Source organism: Protopterus annectens, chromosome 3.part1 (assembly GCF_019279795.1).
Source record: "Protopterus annectens isolate FY-2018-M chromosome 3.part1, PAN1.0, whole genome shotgun sequence".
In the NCBI taxonomy this organism is placed as follows: Eukaryota; Metazoa; Chordata; order Ceratodontiformes; family Protopteridae; genus Protopterus; species Protopterus annectens.
The window spans coordinates 1,269,535,286-1,269,552,820 of NC_056732.1; the positions used below are offsets into that span (position 1 = coordinate 1,269,535,286).

Here is a 17,535-nt window from a genome sequence, read left to right on the forward strand (position 1 = left end):
AGCTTTCACCAAGACAGCCACAAAAATCTTGAAATGGCCCAACAAGGTAGACATCCACTTGCAGCTAATTCCTATATTCATGGATTCTACTACAACAGTGATCCTATCCAAACATTTGCTGTTATGGTGAGTATATACTCGCACAACTGTACTTTAAAAGGAACTCTTTGTCTTTTTACATGCTGCCCAGAAAATAATTAAAAGTATGCCTGAAATGGGATGACCTTATTAATATCATCTTTTCTGATTGTTGCTTATTTTGCAGACAGATCAGATGAGTATGGCTAGCCATTTTTCCAAGTCAGCAAAAGTGCCCAAGAATTGTGTTTTCTTGATAAACACAGACAACGTCTATTCAGGATGTAACGTAAAGAGACCAGGCTGTCTGTGGTACATCTTGGACAGAGATTATGAAGTTGCAATAAAGGAGAGATCACCAAACTGTCTTCATGTTTTAGCACTTGACGATAATGGAAAGCAGTTAATTGAGGTGAAGAATCTCTATGAGCTTTCGATGAAAAAAGCTCTTTGCCTCCAGGCTGTGCCTGTTCTAGAAATGCGAGTTCAGTTGCTTAAAGAAGGACTGTTAGAGGAGGCCCTGATGATAGAAGTGGATGATGCTATTGAGGTGGAGACTGACAGAGGATGGTTTCCTGCTATTGTAAAATACATTGGAAGTCTTGGAGAAGATGAATTGGGAGGAACATTCTTTGGCGTTGAACTACAGGTAACAAAAATAATTTATTCTTATTAAAAAAATGGATGCTTTTATTAAAACAAACTTTTAAAGCAGAAACGTACAACATGACATTTTGACAGTAATTTGTCTAATTTAAACTACAGTACATAGTGAGTGGAAAGCAATATTAAGTCTGTATTCAAGTATTTCTGCTTCCAGTGGTGTAGCCAGAGGCATACTGTATGTACTCTAATGGCTAAATTTTTTTAGATTATCTTTTAGAGCTGAATTGTTAAGGCTCATAGAGCCCAGAACATCTAGAATTATCTATTGTGATATCTGCAATGTAGATCTGTCTGTAACATGTCTGGAAATTGAGATGCCCCTCTAAGCATAACTTTTTTACATATGTAGTGGCACAAGAAAAAAACATTTATATTTCTCTCCCAGTATACTGTGGATTGATTTGATCAGGGAGGAGGTTACAAGTCAGTTAGATGTTTAAAACTGAAGCCAGAAGCATCCTCCAGTACCCTCTGTATTCAGTGACTATGCAAAGGCTTATTTACTAAAACTGAAAAATGACCTGACTAAATTCAAAAGCTCCTTCCTATTCGATGATCCTACTACTTATGCAGAATTCTTTGCTGCCAAGTTCTATGTACATGTAAATAGTTGCTGCATAGATACATCCACCCCCTCAAAAGTAATACAACGCAGGTTTCAAAAATAAATTCCTGTGGTGGAATCTTAATATAAAGAGGCTCAATATTAAAAGAAAAAAAATCATTACATGCAAGAATAAATGTGATTCTCAAGAAGCTAAAAACACTCCTGCTAAACTAAACAAAAAAACTCTGTATCCTGATCAAAGCAACCAATGCCAGAAACGAGGTAAAAATAGCCACCAATTTGAAAGATCTGCCCCGCGTATGCTGCCTTTTGGATGAGATGTCTTTTGGGCTGCTGTGCTCCTGAGTGTGCCTAATCTCGGATGAGATGAGGTGATGGTGGTGCTAAGCTGAGGTGGATATAAAAGATCCCATGACACTTGTTGAAAAGAATAGAGGAAGTTCCTCGATGTCCTGCCCAGCACTATGCAGAGCTAATAGTAAATTATATCACTTACTCAACCCCTGGGAACATAGCCAGTCTAATAATGAATAAATTCATCTCCAACATCATCTCCCTTTCCTCACCAGAATTCTTGGATCAAAATCCACATCTATCCTGCTCCTTAAATCTCCCAAGAACAAGTTTTCAAGGCACTATATAAGGCCAATAATATTGCATTTATGGGACTGGATAAAGTACTAATGTGCCTGCTGACTAGCCGGAAACGTGAGTTGTCAGACCCTCAGAGGCTGTTCAACATTAGCCTTTGAACAGGGTTTGTGAAGGACAGCAACAGTCATTCCATTGCACAAAGGTGAGGCTACAGCAGACCCAGGGTAACTAACAGACCTACAAGCCTGACCACCCTCATCTGTGTGGCTAAGGAAAGGATGATTCTTTTACTTCTTGCACTTCAATTAGCTTAACTGGTTAGCACTTTAACAGGTTTTTGTAGCATTTATTGTAGCACACTTAGGTGCTATCAGCACTAGCTGTTCTTACGCAGTAATAGCACCAATACTTATTAGTTATGACCACCCCTCCTGGTATGATTGTAGGGCAATTTCCTGTGCTTTCTCCTGCTAACCTGGTGCACTTGGGCATTCTGAGACAGTGTGGCAACTGTCTAATGCTCACAGACAACCCTTTCCTCTTACCTCCCAGCACTCCTACCTGCGAGAGATGCAGTTGTATCACTATACTGGAAGCAGTGCACACTCCAACCAAGACCAGAGTAGCTGGTCAAGAGGAGAAGGTCAACACCTGCAACTCGCTACACAGAACACACAGCCCTCCAAAACACCAACCATCACAACCCATACATAGAAACACAAACCATACACCCACTTTCGCGGAGGCTCCCGATAAAAATTTACCCAAACAACAAAGACCTCAGAGACAGAAAAACACTCGACCACCACAACACAACACCAGCCCCAGAACACATAGCTCACCACCACATTGTGCCACTCAACCCAAGCCCTTAAGGCAAAACACTTTGCCCAATGTATTAATCATAGGAGACTCAATTGTGAGGCACACTGATGTCCCACTCACTAGGTTGAACAAGAAGGTGACAGTCCGTTGACTATCAGGTGCCAGGATCCGCCACATAGCACATGCACTCAGGTCACTCCACAACAAGTACAAATATGACTCAGTTATTGTCCATGTGGGTGTGAATGACCTGAGACATACCTCCCTGGACTACATGAAAAGAGATGTGATGGAGCTCTCAGATTATGTGGCCCAGGCAGGTATGACCCTAGCCCTGAGCATTATTCTACAGTCACCCAGAATGATACCACAGTATGAACAGAAAATGATTGATTTCAACAACTGGCTAAGTTTCTGGTGTCATTCTAAGGGGATCTAGCATCCGTCTGCTTGGGATGACATGATCGATGGACCTCAATGCTTTGCCAGAGACGGCTTGCATCTGTCACCCCTGGGATTCCGGGTACTGGCTAAGGCTGTTGCCACCCCTATAGTGCTTTTTTTAGGCAGTGTTCCAAAGACCAAAATTACACCATAACAGCTACAAAAAAATGAAATCTGAGGGTCATGCTGCTCAGTGCTAGAAGTCTAAATCTCAAGATGCACTCATTCAAAGCTTTCCTCAAAATTGAGAATGTTGACATCTGTACTGTAACTGAGACTTGGTTTAAAGAGGCAGAAAGCACCCCTGCACTCCCAGGCTACAACTCATTCCATACCTTTCAGCTCCAGAATACAGCCTGAAGCTCCAAAAGCGGTGATGTCTCCATATCCTTAAAGGATATGCACACCTCTAGACTAGTAGCCCAGCACAGTGCATCCGAGATACTTCTGGTACAACTAACGCCGGGTAAGATGGTGATACAAGTCGTAGCATGCTACAGACCCCCAAACACGTTGCTAGACTCTCACTTCAAGTTCCTAAGCACCATGGAATCTATCAAGGTCCAATCCAATAGTCTCATACTGGGTGACTTCAACTACCTTTCCATCAGCTGGGAAAACTATTCAAGCACCAATGTACAGGCCTAACGCTTTCTGGAATTCATCAATTCCAATGCTCTTGACCAGCTCATTTCTGAGCCCCACTAGAGGAAACAACATCCTCAACCTGGTTATCACCAACATAGGAGACCATTGCTCCACGCCTATAGTCAATTCCTCCCTGGTTCAATCTGACCACAAACTGATCATCTTGGAAATCTCAGTCTCACCTACACCCCCTGCTAAGGTGACCACCCTGAAAAACTTTCTTTAAAGCTGAGTTTGGGCTCCTAAAAACAGAGGTGGCTAACTTCTCGACACCCATGCCAATGTAAAATAGCTGCATAGCTGCCAAATCATACACCAATGCACTGTACGAGTATGTACACAAATGCATGGACCTTGCCATACCAAATAAAACTAAGATGCTCTCCTCCAAAAAAGGAAGCCAATCTGGTGGTCCCCAGCCATCAATAAACTGCAACAGAAGGAAGAAACTGTTGCAGAATAAAATGAAGTCACAAGACTGGAAAACCTCCCTTATCAGTCTCAACAAAAAGCTGAAATCCCTTATCAAATCCTGTAAAGCCAGCTATGAAGGCAGAATTGCAGCTAACACCAAAAATAACCACAAAGCTTTCTTTAGCTGTATCAAAAACCTCAAAGGTAATGCCCAGATTTGCTCTGAGTTACTGCATAATGGCACCACCTATAATGAGCCAATAGGTATAGCCAACATACTGGCTGACAGATTCAGTGCCAACTTTACCCCCCCCCCCAAGGGCCCTATCACAGTACCAGAAGAAAGCCTGGTACCCACCATTTCTGCGGCACAGGTAAAAGCTGCATTGTCCAAAGCCAAGAATACAGCACCTATGGGACCTGATAATATCCCTGGCTGTGTCCTACATGAGCTACAAAATGAAGTGGCACCACATCTGTGTGCCCTGTTCAATCACAGCCTTATCTCAGGCTATGTCCCTAATGAATGCCACACTGCTACAGTCATCCTGCTCCATAAAGAGGGAGTAACTACAGACCCTGGGAGCTATCGCCCCATTAGCCTGAAGAGTCTGGTATGCAAAACTATGGAGTGCATCATCATGGACCTGGTTGAGCAAAGATATAGGCAATCTCCAAACTCATGACCCCACACAGTTTGGCTTTGTCAAAGGGAGATCCTGCCTGTTGAACCTGGCTGACTTCTTCGAGGCAGTCACCAAGACTGTGGATGAGGGTAAGACAGTGGATGCAGCTTACCTTGACCTGGCCAAAGCCTTTGATAACATTCCCCACTCTGGTATCATTGATAAACTCACCAAACTAGGCATCAATCCTTACATCACTAGGTGGGTTGCAAATTGGCTCACAGATAGGACCCACAGAGTGAAAGTTGCGGATTCCAAGTCAGACTGGCTACCAGTAATGAGTGGAGTCCCACAGGGATTGGTCCTGGGCCCTCTCCTGTTTGGTATCTACTTCTCAGAAGTCCAGGCCAACACAGAAGGACTTTGGCTGCCCAAGTTCACTGATGACTGCAAGCTATGAGTCATTATCAACTCCTCAATTGATGCAGACCTCTAACAAAAGGGCCTCTCTGAGACCAATGACTGGTGTCGGAACTGTGGCCTGAAGCTTAATGCCAAAAAATGCGTTATCATCCCCTTTGGAAAAAACGCAGTTCCCATGAATTAGCACGTTGATGAGAGCCCACTGAAGGGGCCATAAGAGTTCTGGGCACCCAGATCATCAGCCACCTCACCTTCGACCACCACATTGCCACTGTGGTCAGAAAGTCCTTCTACATGGCACATCTTATAACCACAGGTTTTGCATCCAGGAAGAAATAGGTCATCATCCCTCATTAGACCAATCATCGAATGCAACGTCCCGTTTGGCATGTACCTGATCAGACATCTACAACAGCTGGAGAGGCCACAAAAGTACCTCACAAAAAGGATCCTAGGCCTTAAACACATGTCCTACATGGACAGACTCAAGAAACTTCAGCTGTTCTCAGTCTCTTATCATCTACTTAGAAGTGATCTCTGCTTGACTTACAAAGCCATGTCTGACTCAGACCTACGTAAAATGCTACACCTAAAGAAATCCCAATTCCCCCCTTGCCACACGCTCCAGAGATCACAACCTCATTACCACAATTAGCAGGACATCCTGGAAAAACAGGTTCATCTCCCAAAGACTGTCCATACTCTGGAATAAGCTTCCCATTCATGTCCAGTAGAGCACATCGCTGGCCCTCTTCAAGAGAAATCTTGATGAGTGGATGGGTAACAAAGTTGGGATCATTCCAGTTGCCCTATTGGATAGGGGCACTGTGAACTAACATCAGGTGGCATGGTGCCTGGGCAATATTTTTTGGCCTAGGCTTGTAAAGGCTCCAGGGCCATTAGCCTAGTACACACCTATGAACATATGAAACTAAAATGGAGATATAGATGACCTACAGACCCTTTACCATACTCTGTTCAAATTCATCAAGGGCAGATCCCTACCTACTTCATCTGGCTAACTTGGAAAAAGTTACTCAGACAGTAAATGAGCACAGATCATTTCACACTGCCTATCTGGACCTTGCAAAGACATTTGACACGATCCCACACTTGGCAGCATGAGCAAACCTTCCCAACTAAATAGCAACCCTTATGTGACTCACTGGATGGCAGACTGACTCACAAATAGAACACAGGAAGTAAGGCTGGATAGCTATACCTCTTCACAAAGACTGGTCACTAATAGTGCGCCCCACAGTTCAGTCTCAGAGCCACTTCTCTTTAGCTTTGTCCACTGAAAGGTAAACACCAATCTTAATGGATTGTGGCTGATATCAGTTTGCAGATGACACTATCACTGTCTGTAGCACAACAGGTAGCACACTCGCCTTTGATGCAGAAGGCTCTTTGTTCTATTACCACACCAGGTAGATTGATTGCCGACACTGCAGTGCAGCATAAGGGGGTGCTATGCTTCTGAGTGTGTCAGCTGTAAAAGATCTAATGGCACCTATAGAAAAGGTCAGGTTAAGTTCGCCAATGCCTTGGCCAAATTTTCCCTAATAGAATAAATACTACCTCTGTTCTCCCCTGAAGAGGTTACTAGCCTATGGGGACTAACCTGGTCAACAAAGGCTAAATAACAAGTAAATCATAAATTCCCCAGAGAATACCATTATTCAGCAAGAAGGCTTGTCCCAAACAAATAGTTGGTGCCAAAACCACAGACTATGAAGCTGAATGCCAAGAAGTCTATATTCTTATCCTTCAGCAAGCATGACTCCCATTCTTAGTACCAGAATGACAATGTACCACTGAAAAGTTATAGATCTGTGAACCTATGCTGATAGCAAGCTTTCCTTTGATCACCACATATCCTGTGTTGTAAGCAAGTACTTTTTCATTGCAAAGCTTATATTGAAGGGTATGGGATCCAGATCCATGGACGTAGTTCTTCCTCTGTACTCTGCCCTCAAGTCAGTCATTGAGTATTATGCCCCTTTTGGTATGTACCTGTCGAAACACCTGTTACAGTAGGAAAGATCATAATACTTGATTGCTAAAAATATCAAGGGCTTAAATCATAAAAACTGCACAGACCATCTCAAAGCCTTCTCTTTCTTATCTATATCCTGTAGGGTACTAGGAGACTAACTCTGCCTTGAGTATACAGCCTCAACAGACCCTCTTCTGTCAGACCTGCTGCACATTAGGATGTTCACTGGTATCCAAAACACTTGCTCAAGGGGCCTCAATCTGTTTTGCAAGATTAACAGAACATGCTATAGGGCTGAGTATGTATCACAGAGAACATCACTTCTGTGAAACTATCTTCCCCTCTACATAAAGCGGAGTACTTTTCTTACTCTAAATGTAACTGTTCCCTTTGGAGCAAGACATTTTGAAAGAAATTTGCTCTGGGCTGTGCAAACCTGTAGTCTATAGTCACAGACACTTCAAATTTAAGTTTTACTTTTAGCTAGACTGGATAGTTGTACCCAGTAAGCAGGCTGTGCTAAGGTGCACGCTTCAGGACCAAGGTAAGTTGCTTTAGCCTTTTCTGCCTTAGTAAGCGTCCAACCAATGTTTATTACACTGCAATTATTTTATTGTACTAATTATACTGCATTCATAAGAATTTATTTAAAAAAGAATTTATTCAAAAAAGCCAAATGTCATACAGAATAAGTCTTGTATCCCATATTTCTATGACTAAATGGAAGGTCAGCCAGCTGTCTTTCTTCAATTACCAGTCTCACAGCACTTGGTCTGCTCAGGTAATGTAGCAATTGCCTGATGCTCATAGAAAATGAATTGTTACTTACAGCATCACAAACTGTGAGAGAGAAGTAAATAATTAGTCAAGATGGAGTTCTCACTCCTCACACATGAACAGTTTGTGAGCACAACTCTCTGTGATACAGCACTCCATGCAAATGCTTGCAAATTGCCACATGCGGTAAATAGTTATTGCCTAAGCTGACAAGGTCAAACAATATTAGGAGTCCGTGGAAATTGAAGACCACAACACATACTACCACATCCATGGCATAGCATAGCTGAGAGTCACCAGAATCACCCCTAGCCCATTGCTTATAACTTCTACCAATACAAATGTACCGGTGATGGTAACTCCATAGGCACATGGACTGTACTCTTATTAGGCTGGGTAAAATAGTAATGCTGATTTGTCTTTCCAGTTGCATAATCTCTGACCTTGCAGGGACCAAGCCAAAAAAAGTATTACTGCAATGTGGTGGTGGTGATCCATGAGTGTAAGTGACCTGGAATGCAGAACCCAGAGGGATATGCAGAAAAACATTTCCAAGTTCTATGCATGTCACAATTGCAGTAAAGACCCTTGTTTTAATAGAGCGTTCCTTCTCCAAGAATGATGAATAAGGTTTAAGAAAAGTTGATTTCAGCAATTGTCTGAATAGAAGGTGTCATTCCAGGGTGATATAGTAGTTATTGGCTTTGGAAGAGTTGCTACATAGCCTTAGTTGTTTTGCCAGTGATGGTTTGCACTTCTCATGCCAGCTCTTCCATATACTGGCTAAAGCCCATTGCTACTTCCACAGTGCCTTTTTATAGAGAGAGTCCAGCTAATGGATCACCCAAATTAAAAAAAAAAAAAAAAAAAAAAAAGGACCACACAGTATAAAGGATATGCTGCTCAGTGCTAGAAATATAAATGGCAAATCGCCTGACCTTGAGCCCCCCCCCCCCACATTTGAAGAAGATTCATATGTATATTATTCAAACTTGGTTTAAAAATGCAGAAAGCTACCTTGCTTTTAAACCCAGTGGAAAATGTGCGTGAGCATTCATATTCATAAAGATCATATTATCTCAAGGCAGAATCCTAGAAACTCACAAAATAAACTTTTTGAGATACAAGTCACACTAAATAAAACTAAATATCTGATCAAAGCATGTCACTTAATGCTCTCTGAAAACTGTTTGATTCCTAGATATACTGGACGAACTTCAAATATATACGAACCTCTTCATCTTGGGAGACTAACTACCCTTCAGTAAACTGTGATACCTGTACCACAAGTGTAACTGATGCCCAAAAACATTCCTCTATTTCAAAAATGAAAGAGCACTCCCTAGATAAATAGTCAAAGAACCTGCCAGAGGCCGACTATTTTTGACATGGTCCTTACAAATATAACATCCATGTGCACTATCCCACTGGGTATACCCTTCCCCACTCAAGTCTAACCACAAACTGGTAACCTTCTTCAAAATCCCCACACCATCAGATTACAGTTTTCAAAAGACTTCAAATGTATTAACCTCCTGCAATTCTGTGATGGAGTTGAAAATTCAGATATAACTGTAAGCCCCAAAATGTTGATATTTCTAGTAGTTGTGCAAACAGATTCTGTGCTTACCTTGATAAATGTATGAACATGACATTTCTTACCAGAACCAAGCAAAATAGGAAATTCTAGAGCAAACCACCCTGGTGATCCACATACATAAATAAACAAAAAACAATAAATTAAAAAGTTAGATTTTTAGAATATACAGGAAAACTGAAGTCCTGGAAATCCGTCAACATCAAAAATTATCAAAGGAAATGAGAAATACCATTAGGAAAACGACATGCTATGAACTTAGACTAGCATCAGACGGTAAGGATAGTTATAAATCCTTTATTTGTCATCAGGAAATATTGAAATAACATTTGCTCTGAACTTATTCAAAATGGCACCACCTACTCTGACCCAGTAGATATCACAAATAAATTGGCTGCCATATTCAGTTCTGATATCACTCCATACAATTCTACAAAATCAACATATTCCAAAGGATGTTAAACTCCCTATCATCAGAAAAGAACACTTACTAAAGGTACTTTCCAAAACAAAACGTATATTCTCCATGAGTATGTTATCAGATCTCAAATGCCTACTGAACAGCGTTAAACATGTGCTGGCAGACTCACTCCTACAGGCTGTTCAATCTTAGCTTAGCAACTACCTTTGCCCCAAAGGTGTGGCACATAGCAGTTGTGAAGCCACTTCATGAGGGTGTCCCCACTATGGACCCTGGAAACTACAGACCTATTAGCCTGATGGGCCTCATCTACAAGGCCATGGAATGGGTTGCAGCTGGTGACTGATTATAATGGAGTGACTTGGGAGGCTGCCTTAGGCCCACAGCTTCAGGGGCCCAAGGCCTCATAACAAAACAATTTAATTTTAACTCATTCCATTTACATGTAATGCATGACCAACAGAATAGTCTCTCTCTCTTTTCCATTGACAACTGTACAGGAAGTAATAAGTGCAGTACAAGAAGTAGCACAACACAGTACAGGATGTAGTACAACAAATGAGCATGGGCTGCTTTGAATCATCATTTGCAGTGCTGGAAATTTGCTGAATTATTAGCTGCAGATGGAGGTGGTCAACTGCTTTGAATCACTGCTGGAATTAAGGTTGCTTTTTGATTGGCGGCAGAGCATCTTTGAATTATGTTTCTCACTTGTACAAGTAAGTGTGACATGGCTGCTGTGGAAATTTATTGAATTATTATGGCTGCAGATGGAGGCAGAGCTGTGTGTGTGTGTGTGTGTGTGTGTGTGTGTGTGTGTGTGTGTGTGTGTGTGTGTGTGTGTGTGTGTGTGTGTGTGTCAGTCCAGATGGTAAAGTTAATCAGTAATTACAGCCATTAGATTAAAACAGATATATTTTGCATCCTCAGGAGCACTGTCTGGTTAAGTGACTTGCTGAGAGCCACACAGTTTGCAAATAGAGTTGATTGGCAAATGAAGGTGGAAGGAATCAAACCCTCCATGTTTGACTAGCATTACAGGACTAGCATGCATATGCGTGTGTGAATTAAGCTAAAATGCTTTACTATGGCTATAGTGGGTGTGTTTTTGTGAAACAAATTTGAAATATGTTACTTTGGTCATTACTAATATTATTTTTTTGACACAAGTATCTAAGAAGGATGCAATCAACTATATGCCTATAATTGCTGGGTTTGGGAGATGTCTGTGGATAAAAGTAACTGTCCCTGCTGAATTGATACAAAGTTATAAAGTCATTAGTGTGTCTTTGCAGGATTAGTAAGTATTTGTGTAAATTAAATGAAAATGCTTTTACTGTGGCCATTTTTATCACAGTCAGATGAAATGTGTACACAGGGAATAAAGTGGCCATAATTGAGGAGTATGGATATTGGTGGATTATGATGACAGCAGTTTCAGTGCTCTCTTGTGGTTGAAATGTTTTGATCTGGGCGCTTTTTGTCATTATTGGCTAATAACTTTTGTTAAACTGCTTAATGGTAAAAATGTTGAAAACAACAACTTGAGAAACACAAACAATGCATTGTCCTAAAAATGTGGGGTGGAGGAGATGGGTTGAAATCAGCCCAGAGTCCAAGTTTATCCACCATTGGTCATAACTGACATGATATACTAAGATGTTCTTCGTGTTTCACTGTTGCAGTCATAACTGTAGGGTACTCCTGCCGGCAGGCAGCCCGAGGTCAGCCAGAATATCATAGTCTGGGTCCGGCGTCGGCTGTATCAGCAAGTACCCTGACGTCAGAACGCATGGGTATAAAGCTGACAGCAGACGCCATCTTCTCCAGTCTTTCTTGCCATGCGGTGCAAAGCAGTTCGCTAGTTGTTGGTTGGTGTTTTCAAGACAACGTGGTGTGATTGTCGTCGGTCCGAAGTTTTCTACTTCTCTTCTCAAAGCTAAGTACCCCGTTGAAACCTTTTGTTGCTCCTCCGATGTCAGAAAAAGTTAATAATTGTGTATCGTGTGGAAAACAAATACCTCATAAAGATTTCCACTCTTACTGTCTACCTTGCTTAGGCCCTGACCATGACGTTTCTTGCTGTCGGTTCTGTGCCAGGTTTAATTCTCGCACTTATGAGCGTAGGTGCGATTGGGCCTTGAATTACTTCGGTAGACGATTTAATTATAGGATGTCGTCGGATACTTTACCGACTACCGGAATACAGAAGAAATGCAAAGACAAGGACAGGCCTCCGAGGTCCAAACAGGATACTTTGCAGCCGGAGCCAGCTTCGGGTTCGGCGGTCGTCAGTGAGGCGCTTTTGCAGCCCCTGTCGTCCGCCACTTCAGAACCAATGGCCGACATGGACTCCCATGGGGAGCCATCTAGGCCTAGTAATTTGTCTGCTGCAGGACCTTCAGACGTCGCTCCTTCAGATGGGTCCGGAACCGCTGTGCAGGTACCGGCTTCTGAGGGGGTCTTCAGGCCTTCACATATTACTATTTCCACAAAGACAAAGGCTAAGTCAAAGACTCCTGTTAAACCCAGACTTTCTGCTCAAGCTTCTTCGGATTCAGCTCCTAAGACTCAGAAGCAATTACTATGGATGGCTGAGGATTTATTAACTATGATTAGGGGCTCTCACCCTCCTCCTGAGAAAAGGCCTAGACAGAATATCCCTTATGATTCCTCTGATCAGGCTTCTGTATCTTCTGTTTCTTCCTCTGATCAGGATTACTCTTTTCCTCCTTATGAGGATTCGGATGCAGAGGATTCTGTTCCCTCTGCCTCTCCCCCTGAAGATTTCTCTTTTGGGGAAACCTTGCATGAGATGAGGGAGCATTTTCATTGGGAAGGTCAGGATTATTCTGCTTCCAAAAAGAGACTTAGGGAATTTCTTCTTCTCCCTCAACACAGGCCTTTAGCTATTCCTCCTGTACTTGATATTGTGGATGATGCTTTCTCTGAAGCTAACTTGAATCCTGATTCCATGCTGCCTGCTCCTTCTATGCCTGATAGATTTTACAGGGTCCCTGATTCCCATCAATTCTTATTTAAGAACCCTTCTGCTGATCCTGAAACTATTTTGCAGGGTTCCAAGGCTGCTAAGGCCACCTCCTCTAAGAATCCTATCCCCTCTGAAAAGGATTCTCGTGCCTTGGACAGGTGGGGCAGAAAGGTTTATACTTCAGCTACCCTTTCTATTAGAGCTTTAAATTGCCAGTTTCACATGTTTAAGTATCAACAGTTTCTTTTATCTGTTTTAAAACAAAGGCTTTCTACCTTTCCTGCATGTGCTGAGGACAAGGAATTACAGGATGTGTTGCATGCAACTGAACAAGTTAGCAAACATAGTTTACATTGTGGTTTTGATGCCTTAGAGGCTTCCTGCAGGGCTGCTGCCTCTGGTACTGTTATCAGGAGACATGCTTGGCTTCGTGAGCAGAATTTACCTGAACAAGTTAAGGCTAAATTGCTAGATGCCCCTGTTCAGCATGATGTCTTATTCGGATCTAAGGCTGAGGATGTTCTTAAAAAGATGGAAGAAAATGCCAAGTCTATGCAGACTGTAAAAGATTTTTTGCAAGTGCAGCCTCCTAGATTTTCTAGAAATTGGCCCTCCAAAAATTGGTCTTTTCCCACTTCTGACAGGCCTCGGCCACAAAGGGGAAGATATAGACGCTCCAGAGGTCGGGCGCAGGCTCAGGCCTCTTACAGAACTAGACAGTGGACTGCTTCTTCACCTAGAAGGGGAGAAGACAGACCTCAAACCCAAAGAAAGCAGACCCAATGACTCCCTCTGTTGGGCTACAGGTCCTCCTTCCCTGGATGCCCCTCTCAGAGGAAAACTTTCTCTATTTTACCAAAATTGGACTCGCATTACCCAGGACAAATGGGTGTTAGATGTGATTTTGAAAGGCTACAGATTCCACTTTCACACTCTGCCAAGGCCTTCCGGCTGGCCAGATCTACCAAAACATCAATGGACAGAGGCCTTAAATCAAGTGGACGCTTTATTAGCCTTAAGAGCCATAGAACCTGTTCCACGTCTAGAGGTGGGGAAAGGTTTTTACTCGAGACTTTTTCTGGTCCCAAGAAAACAAAACTCCTCGAGACCTATTCTGGACCTCTCAATATTAAACACCTTTTTGGAAATTCCAAAATTCAAGATGCTTACATTTCAACAACTTCTTCCAATGCTCTCACAAGATGCTTGGATGGTAACATTGGACTTAAAAGAGGCTTACTTACACATCCCCATAAGGCAACAATGCAGAAAGTACCTCAGATTCAAGGCAGGCTCGAGACACTTCCAATTCTCTGTACTGCCATTTGGCTTATCTACTGCGCCCAGAGTTTTTACCAAATGCCTGGCTCCAGTAGTAGCTTACTGCAGACTCCAGGGGATTCAGATTTACCCCTATCTGGATGACTGTCTAATTCAGGCAGACAGCAAAGACCTTTTACTTCAACACCTGCATTTTGTTCAATGTCTTCTCCTACTACTGGGATTCTCAGTGAACACAAAAAAGTCACATTTGATTCCTTCTCAACGAATGACCTTTTTGGGAGCTCTTCTAGACACAAGTTTACAGATGGCCTTCCTTACTCCAGAAAAACAGTTACAGCTGGCTTCAATCTTCAAGACCTTGGCAACATTGACTCAGCTCACTGCAAGGAAATTCCTGCAGGCTTTGGGCTACATGGCCTCTTGCATCCTGTTGATTCCAAATGCAAGGCTTCACATGAGGAAACTTCAATGGTACCTAAAGAGTGTATGGTCTCAGCATTGCCACAGTCTGGATACAATGATTCCACTGATTCCCTGCATCCAGAAGGAATTCCTTTGGTGGTCCAGGGCATGTGTTTCGAACGAAGGGAAGCCCTTTCGTCTTCCTCAACCTACTCAGATCATAACCACGGACGCCTCGGATTATGCTTTGGGAGCTCATTTTCTAGACAAATGCCAACAGGGCTCTTGGACAAACAAACACCTTCTATGGCACATCAACTTGAAAGAAATGTTAGCAGTCCAAAATGCTCTTCTAGCCTTCCAGACTCTTTTGAAGCCAGGACCTCTGCTAATTCGAACAGACAATACCACAGTCATGTGGTACATAAGCAAGGGGGCTCTCACTCTTACCCCCTTTGCAGACTTGCCATGACTTTATGGGACACAGCCCTAAATTTGAATCTGGATCTTCAGGCACAGTTCATTCCAGGAAATCAGAATCTCTTAGCAGACAGCCTAAGCAGAAACATTTTGGATCCTCACGAATGGATGTTGGACCCCAACTTATTCAGCAAGATAACTGCAGTTTGGGGCTGTCCTCAGATAGATCTGTTTGCATCCCATCTCAACTATCAGTTGCCTCTCTTTTGCACCAGGTCCTTCCACAAAACAGCTTGGAAAGTGGATGCCCTGTCCTTCAGCTGGAGGAATCTTTCGGGATATGCCTTCCCTCCTCTTCCTCTTCTGCCTCGGGTATTGCTAAAGATAAAGCTGGACAAACCCAGACTGATCATTTTGATAGCTCCAAATTGGCCTCGTCAGTTTTGGTACCCAACTCTACTGCACCTTTGCTTGGAACACCCTTGGAGTCTTTCTCTGACCCATTCTCTACTGTCCCAGCATCAGGGTCAGGTATTTCACTCTCAAATCAAGACTCTCTGCCTGGCAGCTTGGCTCATCAAAGGCAATTGATTCCTTCTTCTCTTCCTAAACAAGTTTTGGATATTCTTTTGGAAGCTAGGCGTCCTAGTACAAGGAAATCTTATGCTTCTAAATGGAAAAGATTTTGTATTTGGATGCAGGATCGTGGCTCTGATCCTTTAATACTTGATATTCCCTCTGTTTTACTTTATCTCTCAGACCTTTTGATTAAAGGTCTTTCCTTTTCTTCCATTAAAATTCATGCTTCTGCTATTTCGGCTCATTTCAATTGTGATCCTCCCATTTTTTCCCACCAGCTGGTTAGACGATTTCTGAGAGGAGCTAAGAATTTAAGACCTCCTAGATCTCCTCCTGTCCCTCCTTGGGATCTCAACTATGTTTTGGAAAAGCTTACTTTGCCTCCTTTTGAGCCTGCTGCCTCTGCGGATATTAAGTTCTTATCCTGGAAGACAGCTATCTTGTTGGCCTTGACTTCTGCCAGAAGGGTGTCTGAGTTACAAGCCCTCATGGCCGTGAAACCATACCTCATCTTCCATCAGGACAGAGTTTCCTTGAGGACCAATCCTACTTTTATGCCTAAGGTACTTTCTAGAGTGGATCTAAATCAGACTATTCACCTTCCTACCTTTTTCCCAAAACCCCAAAATAAGGGGGAAAGGATTTTGCATTCATTGGACGTACACAGGCAAGTACGTTTTTACCTGGACAAAACTAAAGATTTCAGAAAATCAGATCAATTGCTTATCTCGTTTGCTTCCAGTTCTCTAGGTAAAGCTATTTCTAAGCAAACTATTTCCAAATGGATTGCTCATGGAATAAGATATTGTTACTCTCTTTATGGAAAACAGATTCCAGGTACCGTCAGAACTCATTCTACTAGAACAGCTGCCACTTCAGCAGCCTTTCTCAGAGGAGTTCCTACCAAGGACATTCTGGAGGCTGCTACTTGGAGCTCTGTACATACCTTTTCCAAGCACTATAACCTCCCTTTGTACTCTAAGTCTAGGGCAGGCTTTGCCTCTGCTATTTTGCAGGGTCTTCTAGCTGCTCCTTCTTCTTCATAACCTCCTCCCGTGTTCTCAGCTTTGGGATTCTACCCTACAGTTATGACTGCAACAGTGAAACACGAAGAACATAGTACAGTTGTGTATACCTACCATAAATGTAGATGTTCGAGTGTCTTCACTGTTGCAGTCGGTGTTTCCCTCCCTCCAGACCCCTCTTGTTTCTTTTTGCTTACTGTGTTTCCTTTTCCACTACCTTTCTGGTGTATTTCTGTTTCCCTTGAGACAACTTCTGGTTTTATGGGGGCTTCTGACATCAGGGGCAAGAAAAGCTGGAGAAGATGGCCTCGGCTGTCAGCTTTATACCCATGCATTCTGACGTCAGGGTACTTGCTGATACAGCCGACGCCGGACCCAGACTTTGATATTCTGGCCGACCTCGGGCTGCCTGCCGGCAGGAGTACCCTACAGTTATGACTGCAACAGTGAAGACACTCGAACATCTACATTTATGGTAGGTATACACAACTGTACTATCTTAACAGTCTTATAAGACTTGATCGCCTGGCAGTTTGACTTCAAGGGATGATCTTTATTAAAGAATCTGGTAAACTTCTTTGAGAGTGTAACGTAAGCCATGTATAGTGATCATGTCTATACAGCATATCTTGACCTTGCCAAAGCATTTGATACCATGCCACATACTAATGTAATTAAGAAGCTAACTGCATTCCAGATTTATCTCTGTGTAGTTAGGTAGATAGCAAATTAGCTGAGTGACAGAACCAATGA

General features: G+C 42.6%; 1 protein-coding gene across 2 annotated transcripts in view; it reads left to right on the forward strand.

The window, feature by feature from the left end:
- Positions 1–17,535, forward strand: part of LOC122798413 (ubiquitin carboxyl-terminal hydrolase CYLD-like) — a 1,245,230-nt gene that overhangs the window by 124,136 nt on the left and 1,103,559 nt on the right. For both annotated transcript variants that reach the window (XM_044067332.1, XM_044067333.1), the window contains one exon: positions 266–727. In XM_044067332.1, the coding sequence (XP_043923267.1) occupies positions 266–727 (462 nt within the window). The remainder of the gene's footprint in view (positions 1–265; positions 728–17,535) is intronic.